At 34.2% G+C, this 21506-nt stretch overlaps 2 protein-coding genes across 2 annotated transcripts; one reads left to right on the forward strand and one right to left on the reverse strand.

Annotated features, from left to right (window-relative positions):
• Window positions 1-2127: 2127 nt before the first annotated feature.
• On the reverse strand, window positions 2128-2691 carry LOC114163558. The gene has a single exon (XM_028047864.1). The coding sequence runs from the start codon at window positions 2689-2691 to the stop codon at window positions 2128-2130; it is 564 nt and encodes a 187-aa protein (XP_027903665.1).
• Window positions 2692-6877: 4186 nt separating this feature from the next.
• LOC114163559 (extensin-like) lies at window positions 6878-7637 on the forward strand. The gene is made up of 2 exons (XM_028047865.1): window positions 6878-7031; window positions 7129-7637. Exons 1-2 carry the CDS (start codon window positions 6878-6880, stop codon window positions 7635-7637), a joined length of 663 nt encoding a protein of 220 aa, XP_027903666.1.
• The last annotated feature ends 13869 nt before the right edge of the window (window positions 7638-21506 follow it).

Genomic DNA, 21506 nt, shown 5'->3' on the forward strand with positions numbered 1-21506 from the left:
GAAACTATGCTCGAAGAGACTCCATGCAACCTCACGATCTCCTTAACGTACAGCTGGGCCAACTTGGCCATGGACATCCTCAAGTTCATCACCAAGAAGTGGGCACTCTTGGTCAACCGATCCACTATCACCATGATGGTGTCATGTCCTCTAAAAGTCTGTGGCAAATGGGTTACAAAATCCATGAAGATGCTGTCCCATTTCCACACTGTTATTTCCAAGGGCTGTAGATTCCCACCGGGCCTCTGGTGCTCCACCTTCGCCTTCTGACAAGTTAAACATGCTAATACGAACTGAGCAACATCTCTCTTCATTCCCTGCCACTAGAAGGTTTCCTTAAGATCCTGGTACATCTTAGTCATGCCAGGATGCAGACTAAGACGACTTTTGTGTCGTTCCTCCAGAATTAACTTCTTCACCTTAACATCATCAGGTACGCATACCCTACCCTGAAACCGCAGTATACCATCATCACCCAAAGAAAAATCTCTAGCCTCATCTAACCCAAATTGTTCTCTAACTCTATTAAGACTGGCATCCAATAACTGCCTCTCTCTCACTAAGCCCAAGAAGTTACTAGATATAGTTAGGGTACTACATCTAATGAACTCAGATCCTACCTCCACCTGTAGCTTCATATCTCGAAATTTCTCTAGTAGTTCCACCTCCTTAATCATAAGGTGTGCAGTATGCACTGTCTTCCTACTCAAGGCATATGCCACTACATTCGCCTTCTCGGGGTGATATAGGAGCTCAAAATCATAATCCTTCAAGAATTTCATCCATCTCCTCTGCCTCATGTTCAGTTCCTTCTGGTCAAACAAATACTTAAGGCTCTTATGATCGCTGAACACACGGAACTGAGCACCATAGAGATAATGCCTCCAAATCTTCAAGGCGAACACTATGGCTGCTAACTCTAGGTCATGAGTGGGGTAGTTTCTCTCATGAACCTTAAGTTACCTTGAAGCATATGCCACAGCCTTCTTCTCCTCCATCAATACACAATCAAGCCCGAGGTGGGAGGCGTCACAGTAGACCTCGAACGGCTTCCCGACATCTGGGATCACTAGTATCAGAGCGCTAGTCAATTTTCTCTTCAACTCTTAGAACTTTCCTCACACTTATTTGTCCAAGTGAAGGGTTGGTCCTTCCGAGTAAGCAGTGTCAAGGGTGCCACTATCTTGGAGAATCCCTCTATAAATCTCCTATAGTAGCTTGCTAACCCCACAAAGCTCCTGATCTTTGTGGCCGACTTAGGACTTTCCCACTTTACTACTGCCTCGACCTTTGCTGGGTCCACTGCAATCCCCTGGGCGGATATCACATGCCCCAAAAACTGAACCTCATCCATCCAGAATTTGCACTTTGACAACTTGGCATACAACTGTTTCTCTCTTAGAACACCAAGCACCAACCTCAGGTGTTCTGCATGCTCCTCCTGAGTCTTAGAATAGATAAGGATGTCGTCTATGAAGACCACAACAAACTTATCTAAGAAGGGTCTGAAAATCCAGTTCATGTAGTCCATGAACACTACTGGAGCATTGGTCACACCAAAAGGCATAACCACGTACTCATAGTGTCCATACCGGGATCGGAAGGCCATCTTCTGGACATCATCAGCCTTTACCAAAATCTGATGGTATCCCGACCACAGATCTATCTTCGAGAACACCGATGACCCATGCTGTTGATCCATCAAGTCATCAATCCTCGGAAGCTGATATTTGTTCTTGATAGTCATCTTGTTCAGTTGCCTGTAGTCCACACACAGGCGCGAACTCCCATCCTTCTTCTTCACCAATAACACTGGTGCTCCCCAAGGCGAAGTGCTGGGTCGGATGAATTGTTTCTCCATCAGCTCTTCTATCTGTTTCTTGAGTTCCACTAATTCTGCCGGAGCCATACGATATGGAGCCATCGACACCACGCCCGTTCCTAGTACTAGGTCAATAGAGAACTCTACTTCTCTACTAGGAGGCAACCCTGGTACTTCATCCGAAAACACGTCTTCAAACTCATGTACCACAGGTATGACTGATGGTCTCTCTCTCTCTCTCCCACCTCCATACGGGCGAAGTTTATGAAGCACTGCGCGCCACTCTAGATCTCCCTCGCCACCCCTTAAGGAGAAACCAACTCAAGCTCCTCTGAGTCGGGAAAAAATAACCTCTTCTCCCGACAATCTATCAGAACGTGATTGGCAAAGAGCCAATCCATCCCTAAGATCACCTCCAACTCTTGTAGAGGCAGGCAGATTAGATTTAACTTGTATCTGCGTCCCTCTACCTCTACCGAAAGCCTAACACACAAGGACGACGTTCTGACTAGACCCGACGCCGGGGTAGATACTACAAGTTCAAACTGCAGCTCGCACACCGACATACCCAAATGCTCCACACAAGCAATTGACACAAAAGAGTATGTCGCTCCAGAATCAAACAGTACACACAAAGGTTCACCAGCTATCATGCATCGACCCATAACAAGATTATCTAAGCCTGCAGCCTCTGCCTTGGTCATGGCATACACCCTGCTTGTCGCCTGAGGCCTGTTGCCTCTGTCTCTCCGTTGGTGCTGGTGAGGGGTCTGAACTAGAGGGTGTGTTGTTGTTCTAGCAAGGTTGAGACAGTCCTTCCCAAAGTGGCCTTCCTTGCCATAGTTGTTGCATCTGCGGTAACCCTCCATGCGCGGGCAAGCACTCCTCAGGTGAGTACCTCCACATATATAGCACTGGACTCGACCCTACTTGGGAGGAAGACCCCTAGACCCCTAAGGCTGATGGTGAGGTCTGTCGTATGGTCTCCTCCGCTCGTCATGTCTAGGCTTGGACCCAGATGGTCCACCAATCCTCTGAGGTTGTTGAGATCGCTGGCCCTCCACCTCATTCTTCATCTTCTCTATTACCCTGGCCTTCTCGACCAGAGCAGCAAAATCCTTGATGGACAAGGGTGCTACCATCAAGCGAATGTCGCCGCGGAGTCTATTTTCAAACTTTCAGCATCTCTACTCCTCATCGAGTGGCAAGGTGTAGAAACGGCTAAGATGCTTGAACTTCTCAGCATAATCAGCTACTGACTTCCTTCCCTGGGTGAGTTGGAGGAATTCCACCTCCTTGGCGTATCTGACGTTGTCGGGGAAATACTCTGAGAGGAACTTTCCCCGGAAGGCCTCCCAAGTCATAGGCTCTCCTCTCTCCTCCATGATGGACTTCATGCTCATCCACTAGTGTTCAGCTTCCCCGGTCAGCATGTAGACGGCAAAGGCCAACCTGTTATCTGCTGGGCACATCTTTGCATCGAAGATTCTCTCCAGATCCTTCAGCCACTAATCGACTGCATCTAGACTAGTCTTTCCGTTGAACTTCACGGGGTGGTGTTTCAAGAAGTCTTCCAGACTTCACTCCTTGACTGGTGGTCGTGGCTCTGGGCCAAAAACAGGGGCATTCGCCCTGTTCTTCTCCAGCTGGCAGAGTGCCTCCATGTGCTACCGATGGGCATCCTCAACAGCTGCCCTAGCAGCCTCCATCTGCTGCATAACAAGTTGTTGTTGCTCAAATGACGCTGTCTGTCGTTGCATGGATGCTTCGTGCTGCTGCATCATCGCGGTGCTTTGCTGCGTCATGGCAACCACCATCGCCTCTATTGCCCTGGAGATATCGGGCACGTCACCCTGGGACGATTGCGAAGTCCTGCGAGGAGGTGCCATAGTTCACTGGCACACAGAAAATCACTTGGTTAGGCTCGAATAAGGCAAGAATTTAACTAACAACACTCACAAGACACAAAGAAAGTTGAGTGGACATCCAAGTCCACAGACCTAAGGAATGACCGCTCTGATACCATAAATGTAACGTCCCATTTAATTATTAAGCGGAATTAAAAGGAACGTCACACAAAATAGTAATGTAGAGTAGTCTTGGGGTCCTTAACACACCCCTACAAACTGGGCACACCACGATGCCAACGGAATCCAGATAAAAGCTAACAAAATGAGAGTAATAGTAAGGAATAGACCAATACATGGGTCGTAGCCCTAAAGAAAACCCATGAGGAAAAGAAACATAAGGTCCAGCCCAGATGACTAAGCAGCGGAATCGCCATTTCCTTGCTGACCGCGGGAACCTCGCCCATCTGCTCCCATCAATTGAATTGATGATCATCGCCAAAAAGAAGAGCCACATACAAACCAACCATACAACAAAAATGGTAAGCTAGAGCCAACAACATTAACATCATACAGTCAAATATACTTTTACCATCCAATATTCATACAGCAACCAAGCATGTTATGACTTTTCAATCAATACACTACGACTTGACTCGACTCATCCAGATATGTATAACCTGGTTAGATTCAGCGGATGCTTGCACTTGTGCTGGATACCTCTGCTCACCCCCGAGCTATGTGTTACAAGTGTTACAATAAATCAATTTCCCTCACCACAAGGTTAGCCCTTGATGAATTTCAGGCCTCCTACTACTCTCACCACAGGAGTCAATCCGCTCTAGGTGAGACTAACTGACTCCTTAGAGTGTCAGGATGCAACCTTACCTTGAATCCTTACCTAGTTATACAGATGGGGCACCACCATGGACACTCACTAACAGGGGCCATGGAATTACGTCCCGACCACTGAAGCATGACCTTGGGAATCCCACCTAGAGAATCCCAAGGAATTACGCACTAACGCGGACCAAACTTCCTTAATCAACCAAACAGGTTCAGCATGCATACACCCAAATATAAACAAACATCTCATACAATTTCTCATGATTCATCGCTTTCGTATTCTCAACCAAGCCATACCAACTCCTTATTCTCGAACCCAGAATATGGAACTCCGTCTCATATCGTTACCATGTCACATTGATACCAACCCTTTCATGTCTCATGTCGAATTCATACCAAACTCATCATTTCAATTTCATGAATCATCTCATACAATTTTCATGCTAAGTTTGTACCAACCCATTGTTCACAATTCATGATTTACCTCACACATGCATACTCATTTGTCTCATACTCTCATCACAGTACTTAAATTCAAGCCATACATTCACCAACCAAGTCAAGAGAACAATCACACTACGCCCTGCCTCGCCCAAGACCTCGCTTAAGCCGAAGGATCTCGCTCAGGCGAGACGTGCTCGCTCAAGCGAGCCCCCTTCGCCTAGGCGAGGGCTCGAAAAAAGCATCAAGAAACCAACGCGGGATCTCGCTTAGGCGAGACCCCTCTCGCGTGGGTGAGATGTTCGCTCGCTCAAAAAAATTGAGCGGGTCGCCTGGGCGACCTTTCATGCAATAGGGTTTGGGCGAGTCCCTGTTCGTCTCGCCTAGGCGAGACTGGCTCGCTTGGGCGAGATTATCAGGTCTCGCCACTGTTTCACTTGCAACAACTATTTTTTTCACACCAGCCAATCATGCAAAATATCCCACGCATCAAAACGAATGATTAACCCATACAATCAACAACAAACTCAAGAACATGCCAAAAAAACAACTTAAACTTGAAACCCTAACTTCCCGTACCTGGAAAAAGGGTTAACCGAAACCTTGACGGCACGACCTCGAGCACGGCAGCTCTAGGAACGGACTAGCGAGCTGAAACAGATGGTAAACGGGACAAAAGACGGAGTATTATGAAACTGTAACTGTGAACTACGAAGGAATAGCAATGGAACCCATACAATCTAGAAAGCGGCACTTACGTGGAGTAGGAGTTGGTTCCGAGCTAGTTCGGGAAGGCTTAGGGCAAAACCCTAACAGAGCGTCTTGTGAGAGCAAGAAGGGGATGACGGCTGGCTTTGTGGAATAATGAGAGTAAGTGTGTTAGGCTAACTTAGGGTTTTGGTTTTATCACTTGGGCCAGCCCTAGGCCCAAATACAAGGGGCAACCCTTTTACTTTAGGGCAGAAAATAATAAAGCAGATTTTTAATGGGCCTTACACAATTAGGTTAAAAAATTATTGACGTAGCCTAACAATGAACAAATCAAATATAGCATTTTAATAACTAATATATACGCTTAACCACCTCTACAGTAATTTCTTTTAAATAATTGGTTAGTCATAAGTAATTAGGACTTTCTTCTAGTATAATATTTCAATTAGAAAACTTAAAATGTTATTAAATTTAATAAAAAGTAATAATCCTTTCTATTTTTAATTTAAAATGCTTTTTTAAATATGTATTTATGGTTGAATACTTCTCAAGTTTCTATATATTTATATCTTTTATTTTTTAGACATTGATAATTTTACTAATATTTCATTATCTTTTTTTTATTATATTATATTTCAATTATGAAACTAAAAACATTTATCAAAACAATTAAAAAAGATACTTTTTCTTTATATTGAATTTAAAATACTTTGAAAATGCTTCTGTATTTTTTAATTTTTTCTCATTTTTTAATATAATTCTATTGTAAAATTTTTAAATTTTCTATTTTTTTTAATATTTCTCCCTTAAGATTTTTAGAAAACTTGATGTTATTAATATTTTTTCTTATCTTCTTTCTATATCACAAGATTTCAATTAAAACAAATTAAATTTTTATCGAATAAAATAAAAAAAGTAACTTTTTTATTTTTATTTTTTAGTTTAATATATTTTTAAAATATTTATCTATTTTAAAATATTTCTCGTTTTTTAAATATAATTATACTATAAGGTTTTTAATTAATTCTATTTTTTAAATTTTAGAAAGTGATACTTTAGTAATATTTTATTAACTTTTTTTTTCTATAGCACAGGATTTCAATTAAAAATCATTTAAAACTTATCAAATTATGTTTTTAAGATAAAAGATTTTCTTTTTCTTTCAAGATATAACTAGTGTTATACCTGTGCGTACGCTAGGGATGGCAAAATGGGCCCGGCCCGATGGGCCGGCCCGCCAGCCCGGCTGAAAAGGTATGGGCCAGGCCACGAATTTCAGCCCGCCAGCCCATGCCAGCCCGGCCCGTCAAGCCCGTTGGCCCGGCGGGCCAGCCCGCGGGCCAAAACGGGCCAGCCCGCGGCCCGTAAGACAAAAACAGGTGGAGGACAGGACACTGCGCACACACATTACCCACAATTCATTTTTCTGCTTTTCTTAATTTTTTCCTATTCCTTTGCCAGTGCCACCCTTTCCTACTGCGCGCACCCCCCACCCCACCACCAAACCACAACATGACTCTTCTTCTCACCTCTGCGCCACACACACAGAGGCAAAGCGTCGCTTCTCCACCACCACCCGCTCTCGCCGCCGATTGTCTCCACCACCCCGGCAGACTCCGATCACCTTCTCTCCCCGCCTCAGTACTTTCGAAACCCTAACTCCCCCGACGCTTCCTCTTACCTCGACCCTCCTTCTTATACTGAAGCCGTCGTCGCTTCTCCACCACCACCCGCTCTCGCCGCCGATTGTCTCCACCCCGACAGACTCCGATCACCTTCTCTCCCCGCCGCAGTACTTTCCAAACCCTAACTCCCCCGACGCTTCCTCTTACCTCGACTCGACCCTCCTTCCTTCCTATACTGAAGCCGTCGTCGCTTCTCCACCACCACCCACTCTCGCCGCCGATTGTCTCCACCCCGGCAGACTCCGATCCCCTTCTCTCCCCGCCGCAGTACTTTCCAAACCCTAACTCCCCCGTCGCCGTGACTTTCCCCCAATTTCAATTTCGTTGTTCATCCTTCAATTTTCCCCCAATCCTTCAATTTTCAACTTTGTTCTGATATTTGGATTTTGTTATGATATCTGAAATTCCCCCAATCCTTTGTTTAAATAAGTTGTACTAAACTGTGTTTGACCTGATGTTACAGGTTCTTAAGGATTTGGCCACTTAATTTTCACGTTTGCGAAAGGTTGAAAAGAAGACAGTCCCCATTTGGATGCTATACGGTGGGGGAATTTCTAATTTTGATGTAAGTATACTCATTTTGCTGTAAGTTTGATGTAACTTTGTAGAAGAGTCAGTATACTCATTTTTGTTTTATCATCTTTTTATTAGGATTTAGTGAACCAGATTTAATATCATGGATGAGCATGAGTCTAATAGTAGTCCTCCTCCAAGTAAAGATCATGAAACTGAAACTGTGTGTAATGAGTATGAGTCTAAGAATGTTGATGCGGTTGAAGAGGATGTGGATGATGATAGTGTAAAACTTAGAGAATCCTCTAGTAGTAAGAAAACTGAAAAGTCAAGAACTTCTGATGTATGGAAATATTTTACAAGGATTGGGGCTGGTGATGATGGAAAAGAGAGGGCAAAGTGTAATGGGTGCAACAAAAAATATGTTATTGGTAGTCAAAGTGGCACATCTCATCTGAAGCGTCACATAGACAAATGTACTAAACTTAAATTTGAAGATGTTAGGCAAATGATAGTGGATGGGCAAGGAAAGTTAAAAGCTAGAAGAATAGATCCAATGGTTTGCCGTCAGTTGTGTGCCAATTTAATTATCCAACACGGTTTACCTTTCAACTTTGTTGAGTATGAAGCTCTTAGAATTTGGATAAGCTATATCAATCCTGATGCATGTTTAGTTTCTAGAAATACAATAAAGAATGATGTCATGAAAATACATATGAAAGAAAAAATAATTCTAAAGGAGGAGTTCAGGAAAATCAGAAATAGGATTTGTTTGACATCCGATTTGTGGACTTCTATAACTGGTGAGGGATATATTGTTCTGACAGCACATTATGTTAACACAAATTGGAAATTGTGCTCTAAAATTTTGAACTTTTGCCACTTCCCACCACCTCACACTGGCTTTGAGCTATCAAAGAAAATAAATGGATTTTTGCATGATTGGGGAATTGAGAAAAGAATATTTTCTTTGACTTTGGATAATGCATCTACTAATGATGTTCTAATTAGAACTTTAAAAAGTGAGCTTCTTTTGCAAAATTCTTTGGTATGTGATGGTGAGTTTATGCATATTCGTTGTTGTGCACACATTCTTAACTTGATTGTGCAAGAAGGACTAAAAGCTCTTGGTGATTCATTAGATCTTATTAGGGAGAGCATAAAGTATGTAAAGGGTTCTGAAAGTAGGATGATGAAGTTTAAACAATGCATTGAAAAATTAGGGGACATTGATGCAAAAACTGCTTTGTGTATAGATGTTCCTACAAGGTGGAACTCTACTTTTTTGATGCTTGAAAGTGCCCTCAAATATAAACGAGTGTTTGGAAGTTTCCACTTGGTTGATGAAAATTATAAGTATTGTCTGTGTGATGAGAAATGGAAAAGAGTGAAAAAAATCTGTGTTTTCTTAGTGCCCTTTTATGAGATCACAAATATGATTTCTGCCACATGCTACCCTACATCAAACTTGTACTTTTTACAAGTGTGGACCATCCAAACCCATTTACTGGAAAGCTTAAAAGGTGAAGACGAAGTTATCAGAGATATGGCTGAAAGGATGATGGTAAAGTTTGATAAATACTGGGATGAATATAGCATTGTCCTTGCATTTGGGGCAATTTTAGACCCAAGGATGAAGTTGGAAACATTGGGCTATTGCTTTGAGAAGATAGATCCTCTAACTTGGGAAGCAAAGTTAGAGAAGATTAAAGAAAAATTGTACAAGTTGTTCTCTGAATATTGTTCCAAGAATGACACTTCCAATCCCCTAAAGCGTAAGCATATGGATATGCATATGTCAACAACATCATCCTCAATTGATTCTATCAAGTCCAATGCACTTCATGTAAGTCATATTACTTTCTAGTACATAAATTACTTTCTAGTACATAAATTACTATGCATAAACTTATTGATTAATCTATGATTATTGTTTTTATGTTAGGAATTAAAACAACGCAAGATTCAAGCTTCTGTTAATACGAGGAAGAACCAACTTGACATATACTTGGATGAGCCAACATTGGATGCTGATATTATTGAAAGTATGGATGTTCTTGAATGGTGGAAGAGTAATAGTCAACGTTTCTCAGATTTGTCAATCATGGCTAGGGACTTGCTGAGCATTCCAATCACTACTGTTGCATCTGAATCTGCTTTCAGCATTGGTTCAAGGATCTTGAATAAGTATAGAAGTCGTCTATTGTCAAAACATGTTGAAGAAATTATTTGTACTAGCAGCTGGATGCATGGGTTTCGTGAATATGGTAACTTTTGAATTTTTAATTCTGACTTAAATATTTTCAATAATATTTTCAATAATAATTCCATGTATTCTTTTAAGATGATGATGATGATGACAATGGAATAGTTGAGAGTAGTACTTCTAAGGCTGCATCTAATAACCCTGGCACTGAATTGGATATTGATGAAAATTGAAGGTGAGTAACATAGTTAATATAAATTACAGATACTTAGTATATTCACTGTAATAACATAGTTTGTATATTCATTGTGATAAATAATGCTTCTGTTTTTTTTTATGTAGCTTGCACTTTGGAACTGCAACCGTGATCTTCATGATGACTATGAAAGAGGCAGACGTCATTTACATTTTGTTTTAATCATTTCAATTTGTTTGGACTTTGTGATGATGGACTATTGTTGTATTAATGCATATGTAGTATGTTAATATAAGCATATTTGCATGTAGTCAACTAAATTTGAAATGAAAAGATTTAAAATCTGATTTTGGGCCACAAAATGAACATATCAGGAAAAGGATGGCGGGCCGGCCCGCCGGCCCGCCGGCCCGCCGGCCCGCCGGCCCGCCGGCCCGCCGGCCCGCCACCCCACGGGCCGGGCCCAAAAAAACAACCCATTTTGTCTTGTCGGGCCAGCCCGGCCCGGCCCATTTAAAACGGGCCAAAAACGGGCCGTTTTGGCCCGTTTTAATTCTATATTTATAAAATAAAAAATATTGATTATATTTGCAGTAAATAATTATTATATATATATATATATATATATTATTGTATAATATTATTGTTTATACAAATAACAAATATTAGAGTTAGATATTATTAGAATTAGGATTGATTTTTGTTAAATGGAACAAAATATTATGTTTTCATAATTGTTTATTAATAAATAAATTGGTTACAAATAATATTATGGTTATTATTATTGTGATATTTATGTATTAAAATGTCATATGGTTATTGGTTATTATAATCTTTGAAGGGATATATTAATTAAAAGTTTAAATATAGTTGAAAAAGTGCGGAATTGTTTTTTTTATAAATATTTTGGAATACAAAATTACAAACATTGAAAGTAATATATGAAAAAAAAAATGTTTTAAGAGGGAAAAAAACTGTTTGGTGGATTTGTCTGCATTCAAATAAAAAGTTTAATCCTGAAAAAGGAAAAGACAACTTCATGACTGTATCAAGATTATTGTGCACTAAAAATTTCCAAGATTCGTTATCGTGATTTCATATGAAAAAATAAGTTTATTTCCAAAATTCATTATTGTGATTTCATCCTGAAAAAATAAGTTTGTTTGTATATAATATGAAAGTGTATTGGATTGGAAGACGACCGTTAATTCAATATTTGTATAATTATTGTTATATTTAAATAGAAAAATTATATTAAATGTTATAATTATGTATAATTATATATAATATCTAAATAAATAATTTGATAATATCTACATGTAAATTTATTTGCTTTAAATTATAAAATTGATTAGTGATGTTTAATTAAACCGCATAAAAAGTTAAGGTGGAGTTTACACTTTTCCATATAAAATGTAGATATAAAATATTTTAGGAATCAGAACAAAATTGTTAGAATTGATGCAGCAATATTTCACAACCAAGAGGGGGGGTGAATTGGTTTTAACAAATCTTGCCCAGTTTTAGCACTTTGAAATTGTTTTGATAATAACCTTTGCTTTTGAATCAATTGAAATGGTATAGTGTGATGCTTGATGTACGGAGCATTTGTACTATAACAAAATATAGAGGGAAAGAGATAAAGCACACAGAAATTTATACTGGTTCGATTCTTACGAATCTACATCCAGTTCATCTAGCAAACCACAGCTAGATATATTCACTATATCACAAGAATTTCAAGATTTACAAATACAATTGATAAATCTAAATTCTAAGATAAGGAACACAAATGCAAGGCATCCACACACTTGCACAACCACACAACAGCAAGGCTATCACACACACTTGCTTTAACAACCAAAAACAGCAAGGTTATCACACACACTTGCTTTAACCAAAAAATAGTAAATCAGAGAGTTTCAAACTATATTTAGAACACAAGAACACAGCCCAAAGATTAGATTGAGTACACCTTTTCCAAATCTGAATTTTCTTCTTCTTGCCAAGCCAAATTTGATGTGTCTTGATGAATTCTCAAGAAGATCTTCCAAGATGGCTCCAAGAACCTGTTCCACACTTTTTTTACTTTCTTTTGATTGCACAACTTATTTTTAACAGCAGGTGCAGAGTCCATTTTATAAAACCAGTTGCTGTCAGCACTACCTATATGATGAATAGGCCAATGAACTCATAGAATGTCATAACTATGGAATGCATGTCATTATCTAATATGGTATCAAAGTAAACTGTAGCAGAAGCAGATAAGAGAAATTGGAATATCAAAGTACAAGCAACATTCTCAAATCAAGTACCAAGAAAAGAGCAACATGGACTTAATGGCAAACCAAATACAACAAATTTTATCATATTAGCAAAAAGTACAATCAATCACAAAAGAACAATCTTGATCCCAAAATCTAGGTGCATGGTTACTCCCCCTAGGAACAAACACCCAACACCTATAGGTACTTTCTTATAATAGATTTTCAAAGATTAAAATGTAGAAAGTGTTGGTGAAAGATGCATTATCAAAGCATCATGTAATCAATTTTGCAGAAGATTAATTGATATGGATCTTGGCATAAACGAATATCACAGAGAAAAAAATATAAGCACAACAATGTAGAGAAAGCAACCTTGTAATTGATTATCCAGTTGATTATTTTATGCAGAAAAATATGAAAAATGCACATTTTACTTCAAACAAGTTATGTTTAGTATGACAAAGTAATGGTTCTTCCTTTTTAGTGAACAAGCATGCAATAAATCCAAAAGATAAGTTGTTAAAAGCACAACGAATGATACTAAGCAACTTATATTCACCATATGTCTTTAGCAACTATTTAACAAAGTGGTGTGAAACTTCCCCTTTTTGGCATTAGCAAAATAAGGGTATGAAAGAAGAAATATTCAGTACCAATTTCACAAATGTGGATCAGACAAAGAAGTGAAAAAAACATATAATGGAGAAGCAAAAGATGTGCCTTATATCAGCTATCAAATTAGATTGGGCATTGTACATATTAAAACCAGATTAAGCTAAAGATGAAAGCAAAAGAAGAAGGATAGCAAGATTACAACGCATTAATCGAACATTTCAGCTTATGGAGATGCTTCCTCATCTTCAGCAATGGCAGTGGAAAATTTCTCTTCTTCTTCCTCAGAAGCATATGAAGGATGCGGGAAGAACGAATAACAACAACACAATTCAAGGGTTTTAAAGAGATTGTGAATTTTCAAAATAATTAGAGAATGGGGATTTAGAGTTCTGAACAGATTTGGGGGTTTGGAGGTTTTATATTGGAAAGAAGTTTAAAGGAGAAGAAAATTTCACCAAACCATTTGTGCCAGACGTAGTTAACTAGGTTACTTAATGTAGTCGACTTGCTTCGAAATATAACACAGGAAATATGAAAAATGCATGACTAGTTAACTAGCAAGTTGACTATTTTATGCAGAAAGATAAAACCTGATGCAGAAATTACAAAGTCTGATGCAGTATGAAACAATAGTTAACTATGAAGTTTACTACGTAATGCAAAAACAGAAAATCTGGTGCAGTGATGACAATTCTGGTGCAGTATTTGGATGATAGTTGATTTGTAAGTCGACTATTTTAATGCAGAATGGTAAAATCTGATGCAGATTTTTATGCTGTAAATGCGAAATCAAGTATACCTAATTCATTAAAATGTTGAAAAATAACAACATAGATGCAGTAACACAATTTGTATTTGTAGGAAACACTTTTGGTGCAAAAAGATTAATTTTTATGTCCTAAGAAACATCATCAAAAAGTGTTAAAAGTTGTTTTACTCACGCAGGGAATGATTGGAACTTTTCTTTACTTGTGCAGCCCAAAAAAAATAATACCACATTGATTATTAGGCTTTTCACAAACCCTGCAAAACAGGTAAAATACATCTAGGTACCCACTTTGTATTTGGGTCCTTTCATGTTAGCAATATAGAAGGTGTTTTTAGGCAACCAAAGATATTTTCCGCTTGGAACACCAACATTTTTGAAATAACAAGAATTTGATGTATGACCATTCTTTAAACAATAAAAGCAAGATCCAAAAGTTGTATTGAATGCCTTCTCAGGATGAAAGAAAAGATTTTTGAAAGACTTTTGTTTCTTTGAAAAGGAATATCCATATTCATCCATTACATGCTTTTGAGAATTAAGAAGGGTATCCAAGTTGGATTTTTCTGCTGTAAACTTTGCAAGAGTTTCCTCAAGAAATTCAACTTTGTTTTTAAAGTTCTTGCAATCTTTACAATCAAAATTTTCAACTTGCAAGGTTGAATTACAATTACAAGAGGAGGTTTTATGAATGATGTCTAAATTTTCCAAATCAAAATCCAATTTCTTATTTGCCTCTTCTAATTGATCCAATCTATTTTTCAACTCTTGATAGTTCATCTTAAGCTTTTTGTTCAAACAATTAAGTTCATTTGCATCTTTATGCAATTCTTCAAATGTATCAAGAAGTTCATCATACTTTGCTTGAATATTAGAATTAGAAGTACTTATCTTGCTTTCTTGGGACTCAACATCAATCATGAAGCATGTGTTGACATCTTTACTGCTGTTGTTGCTTTCTGAATTGTTATGGCCATGTTCTTCAATGCTCTCTTGAGCTTTCTCCAAGGTTTCCCACATTTCTTTTGCATTCTTACATGTAGAAACTTTGTAGAATTCTTCCATGGTGAGTGCTGAGGAGATGATGTATCTAGCTCTAGCATCATATTGCACTTTCTTGTTCTCATCCGCAGTCCACAAATTGAAGTCTTTCTCAACCTGCACTTTGTTAATGGTATGCATAGGAATAAATGGTCCATTTACAATAGCATCCCAAACACCCATGTCAATGGATTCTAAAAAGATTTTCATTCTTATTTTCCAGAAAAGATAATTTTCTCCAGCAAACAAAGGTGGTCTATTGATAGAAACCCCTTCAGAAAACATTTGTGAAATATTGGCCATCTGTCAGGATCTAGTCGACTATGTATTCGACTAACCAGCTCTAGTGCCACTTGTTAAAATTGATGCAACAATATTTCACAACCAAGAGGGGGGGTGAATTGGTTTTAACAAATCTTGCCCAGTTTTAGCACTTTGAAATTGTTTTGATAATAACCTTTGCTTTTGAATCAATTGAAATGGTATAGTGTGATGCTTGATGTACGGAGCATTTGTACTATAACAAAATATAGAGGGAAAGAGATAAAGCACACAGAAATTTATACTGGTTCGATTCTTACGAATCTACATCCAGTTCATCTAGCAAACCACAGCTAGATATATTCACTATATCACAAGAATTTCAAGATTTACAAATACAATTGATAAATCTAAATTCTAAGATAAGGAACACAAATGCAAGGCATCCACACACTTCCACAACCACACAACAGCAAGGCTATCACACACACTTGCTTTAACAACCAAAAACAGCAAGGTTATCACACACACTTGCTTTAACCAGAAAATAGTAAATCAGAGAGTTTCAAACTATATTTAGAACACAAGAACACAGCCCAAAGATTAGATTGAGTACACCTTTTCCAAATCTGAATTTTCTTCTTCTTGCCAAGCCAAATTTGATGTGTCTTGATGAATTCTCAAGAAGATCTTCCAAGATGGCTCCAAGAACCTGTTCCACACTTTTTTTACTTTCTTTTGATTGCACAACTTATTTTTAACAGCAGGTGCAGAGTCCATTTTATAAAACCAGTTGCTGTCAGCACGAGCCTAGTCGACTACATTAGTTGGCTAGTCGATTATCGGGGCAACAGATTAACAGATTCAGGATTTTACACACATAGTCGACTACATTAGTTGGCTAGTCGACTATCGAGGCAGCAGATTAACAGATTCAGGATTTTATACACATGTCATGTTAACCATTGTCATGCTATGTCATGTTAACCATTATCATGCTATTATGGACATCATCAAAAACATTTCAAATACATTTAATCAACAACAAAAATAATTATAAAATAATAAGAAGAACAACGATCACAATAATGATAATGATAATTATTATAATACTAATACAAAATAATAATACTAATATTTACACTAATACTACTAATACTAATATTTACACTAATACTATTAATACTAATAATAATAATTGAAATAATAATAATAATAATATTATGGATCCTGTAAAAAAGAACAATAATATGAAAACAAGTAAATAACTAATCACAAATATTCTTAGTAATAAATAATATTTATTTCAGGAAAATAATAATAATAATAATTTTTATAATAATGTTAATAATAATACTAATGTAATACAACTAATAATAATAAGTAGTGGTTGGTACTGAGATATATGCATGTGTACGACTATTATTTTTTTTTAAAATTATATTAAGAAAATTAATATAATTATAAATAATATGATATTTTTTTACTAATATATAATCAAAGAATGAATGTTAATTGTGCGCACACATACCTATATATAACTTGTAATTTAATTATATGTCTTAGTCTATGAAATTATTTTTCAAAGTATACTTTGTATGATCTATATAATATTTTATGATTAGATTAGATAAATTAAAGTTAATTCCTTTGTACCTAACTTCTGTGCAAATGATCCTAAAGAAAATTTCTCTGGTCAAGTGTCAGAAAAATTTCTTCGGTAAATTTTTATCCCGCAAAAGACAAATATTTTACATCCATATCTATCTTTTTTACTGTAATTATTACTTAGAACGTCAGGAAAATATCATAATTTTGGAAAACATGTGACTTTGTCACTTTTTTTAGTAAAAAATTTCTATTACGTAATTTAAATACACTTTATTGTGCTATAATTAGACTTTCATATTGTGATAAGTTAATCTTGAATAAAGTATAGTTTTCTTATATTTTTTTTCTCTATCATGACTTTAGTATATTTTGCCATGATTCTGTTAATGTTTATTTTTTACTTTAACAAATATTCCATGTTATAATAAATGAAATATAATTTCATAATGATATTTTATTTGAGACTATAATTTTATAATTTACTATTAAATTTAAATAAAAAATATTGTAGCAAAAATTAAATATTAAATATTAAATTTATTTATGAATTTATAAATATTAAAATAAAAATTTAAATAGAATCAAATATGTTATCCTAATTTAACTATCGGCATTAGCTATATAATTTTTGCTATGTTGGTTTCTTGACACATCTCCTAATATTTCTAAGACTATTTCCAATTAATGATATAAAGGAATAGTTTAAACATATTAGTTTATTACTAATAACAATATTAATAATACTAATAATAACATTAATAAGGCTAATTCTAATTTCAATGTTGATAATAATAACAACAATAATCATAATTATATTAATAATAATAATAAAATATAAATAATGATTATAGTAATAATAATAATGTAAATCATATTAGAACTCGAAGTTGTGGGGGAAAAAACTATGACACAATAATCCACCATATTTCAAGTCCTTCAATTACTCACCCAATTTTATATTTTGGAAACAAAAGAACACATAGTGGGAAAACTTTCACAAAATCTTTCAGATATAGATATTTTATTTCATTCCACACCTCTTAATTTTTTTTATCTTAATTTATATTAAAATATTAATGTAATATTCTTATATTTAAATAAATAATTATGAGTAATTTTTATATAAAATTTTTAATGATATGAGAAAAAGATAAGTAATTAATTATGAGTACTTTTATATAATATATTAAATAAAATTAAAATTTATAATTAAATTTCTGAATTATAAATTACATTAAAATAAAATGTATACATATATGGATTGTTGTTAAATTAAGATGTAGATATATTATACAATACAATCAAATTAATGTTTAAATTTTTCAATAGAAGCATATACAGATATAAACCTATAAACAATTTAAACCAGAGAAAGAGGTTTAATTATTGATTTAATTATTTAGTTTTATTTCATTTTTGTCTTTAATTATTTTAGGGTTTAATTTAATTTTTCATTTTTTTAAAAATGATATTTGATCCACATGTTATTTTCGATTTAATTTAGTCTTCTTCTTTTTTAAAAATATCCAATTTTATCTTTTTTGAATTTAAGATCAAATTATTAATTGAGTTTAATTAATATATATATATATATATATATATATATATATGTGTGTGTTAAATTATTTTTTAAAATTTATACATCAAATTACTTTAAAAAAAATTTAGTATTTATTGAAATATTAAGAATAATATAATTTTAGTATTTAAGTGAAGTAATTCGATATATAAATTATACAAAATTAGTTTAACATGTATACATGATTATATATAAGCTTAATTATATTATTATATTACGTGTTATTTTTATAGTTGATTATAAATACAATATTTAATTTTAGAATGACAATATAAGAAATTTAAATCTTAAATTGTGTATATTTTTATAACAATAGTCATTTAACTATAAATAAGTAGTATTTTTCTAACATTTATTTCTTAAAATTAAAGTAGTAAATTATATTAATCTTAGTAGTCATTTACAATATTTTGTTGATTTACTTGTAATTGATACAAAGAATGACATTAATCGATGAATGGGTGAAAATTGAACGATTAAGATATTTTAATTTCTTAAAATACTTTTAATGAGTTATTATTGTGTAATTAGGGTTGGATTATTATTCTTTAGTTATTATTGTTTATTAAACCAATATTAAATAAAAAATATGTTTCCCAAGATATTATTGCACTTATTGTTTGGTAGACCAATATTAAATAAAAAATGTGTTTGCTAAGGTATCACTGCACAGGTCAATTTTTTTTGTTTTCTTTGAACTTAAGGTTAAGAAAATTATTATAATAATAATTATTTTTAAATAAATAATTTATTTATATAATTATAGTTAAGTGTAATAATTGTGTAATTATATATATATATATATATAATATTAAAAAAATATAATAATATTAGATTATACTAATAATAATTCTATTATTTATATTAATAATATCAATATTAAATAATATTCCATGTTTAAAATTTACCATTAAACTTTGGAATATTATTATATAAAAATAATATATATATATATATATATTAAAATAAAATATAGATATATTGTTCATTAGATCTCGTACACAATAATAATAAATAGAATTAAAATATTTAAATAATTAATCATAGGTATTTTTGGTAACAAAATAGTTTAAAAAAATAATATTATTTTATACTACCCTTTTAAATGAAAATAATAAAGTGTAATATTATTATTCGTTTTCTGAATGATTAAAATTCAAAAATAACATTTGAATATGACTTGGTTTAAATTTTAAAATTGACATATATGATTAAAATTTTGAATTAAATTTTTTAGTTAAATATTATATTAAATGAAACAAATTTAATATAATCATATCACTCCATTTAAGTATAAAAAGGTATTTAGAAATTGAAAAACATTTATACATCAAATCACTTCATTTAATTATTTAAGTGGAATATAAAAAGTAATTTAATATATAAATTATAACAAATTAGTTTAACATGTATATATAATTATATATAAGCTTAATTATATTATCATATTAAATGTTATAATTATATTTGATTATGAATATACTATTTAATTTTAGATGTAGTATTGTGTTTTTAATTATTTTAGGTATTATTTGAAAGAAAAAAAATATTTTTTTCTTTTTGTATTTGTTGATTTAAAAATACATTTTGTATTGTGTAGTAAGTTTTTTATGTGTAATTTGAAAATATAAACATCAATTTAATTTAATTTTGTTTTATAATTTGTGTAGTATTAATTTTTTTTAATAGGAGTAATTGGGTGCTGTGTTTGGAATCTTTCCTTTGTGAACTTTCATTTCATTGTTGGTTCTATATGTGGGGAGTAATGCTGGAATAAGTGGGGAGTTTTTCTTAATATTATGAACATCGCTAATAGTTTTGTTAATGTAAAGTATGAAACTTGAGTGTTAAGACAAAATGTTCGTTGTCATTGTATCATAGAAAAAAACTATTTTCATTTCCATGAAATTGAAAAGCAGCTTTTTTGGATGGTGTAATAAAAAGATGTCCCTTAAAGTATGTATGAGGTATGTGAGGAGTCTTGTTGGATTAAGTTGTGAGTCATTGTTATTATTTTGAACATCAGTTGCAGTAATTCAATGGAAAGTATAAAAATGGAAAATATAAAACTTGAGAGTCAAGAGAAAAATGTTCATTGTAATCATATGATAACACAATAATATTTCTAAGACTACTAAATGTTAATTAGATGGGGATAATGGAAAAAGGTCTCATAACTAATGAATGAGGTAGGTAGGGACTAATGATGGATTAAGTGGGGAGTTATGATGGACATTTTGATCTTGAGTTATTAACAAAAAAAGTAAATTATTTCCATGACTACCAAATTGAATAGTAGCTTATTTGGATGGTGAACATTACAAATTATCCCATAAGTAACGTAAATGGTATGTGAGAAGCCGTGTTGGATTAAATGGGGAGTTATTGTAAATTTTTTTATTATCGGTTGCAGTAACTCAAAATATGAAACAAAAACTGGTACTAATGACCAAAATATCCAACATAGCTTCCCACTTAATTGTTCTTCACTCCTCAATTTCGAAGATAGTGTGACTCAAAAATTCTAAAAAACCCCCGTGGCCATATCACCCAACATTTAATGTCATGGTCATGGAAATGAATTTGTACTATGTTAAGGTTAGTTTGAGGATATTATGTTCACAATGAAATTTGATTTTTATATAAAAATTGGATAATGAAGACCAAAATAGTCATCACAACTCCCCACTTACTACCTCTGTACTCCCCACTTACAAACAATATCAGTATTAGCACAATTTCAAAAAGGTCCACCGTCCACATAACCCAGTAGTGAATGTTGTCATACTGGCTAAATTTTTTAAGTACATAATGTACCATGCATGAATCATTCCATAAGTGGTGAGTATAAAGTAGAATAATGGGGAGTGGTGATGAATATTTTGGTCTAATGTGTACGGCTAAATTGCAGGGTGAGAGTAAATTTCTAAATTATGTATCTTTATGAAGTGGTAAAATTATGTATCTTTATTCGCACACTATCCCAATAGCGTTGACAAGTCTTGTCCAAATTGCAAGGTGAGAGTAAATTTCTGAATTAAATATCAGCCTTGGCACCTCCTAATAAAGTTGACAAGTGTTGTCATAATTAGAAGGTGC

Source organism: Vigna unguiculata, chromosome 9 (genome assembly GCF_004118075.2).
Source record: "Vigna unguiculata cultivar IT97K-499-35 chromosome 9, ASM411807v1, whole genome shotgun sequence".
NCBI classification, from domain to species: domain Eukaryota; kingdom Viridiplantae; phylum Streptophyta; class Magnoliopsida; order Fabales; family Fabaceae; genus Vigna; species Vigna unguiculata.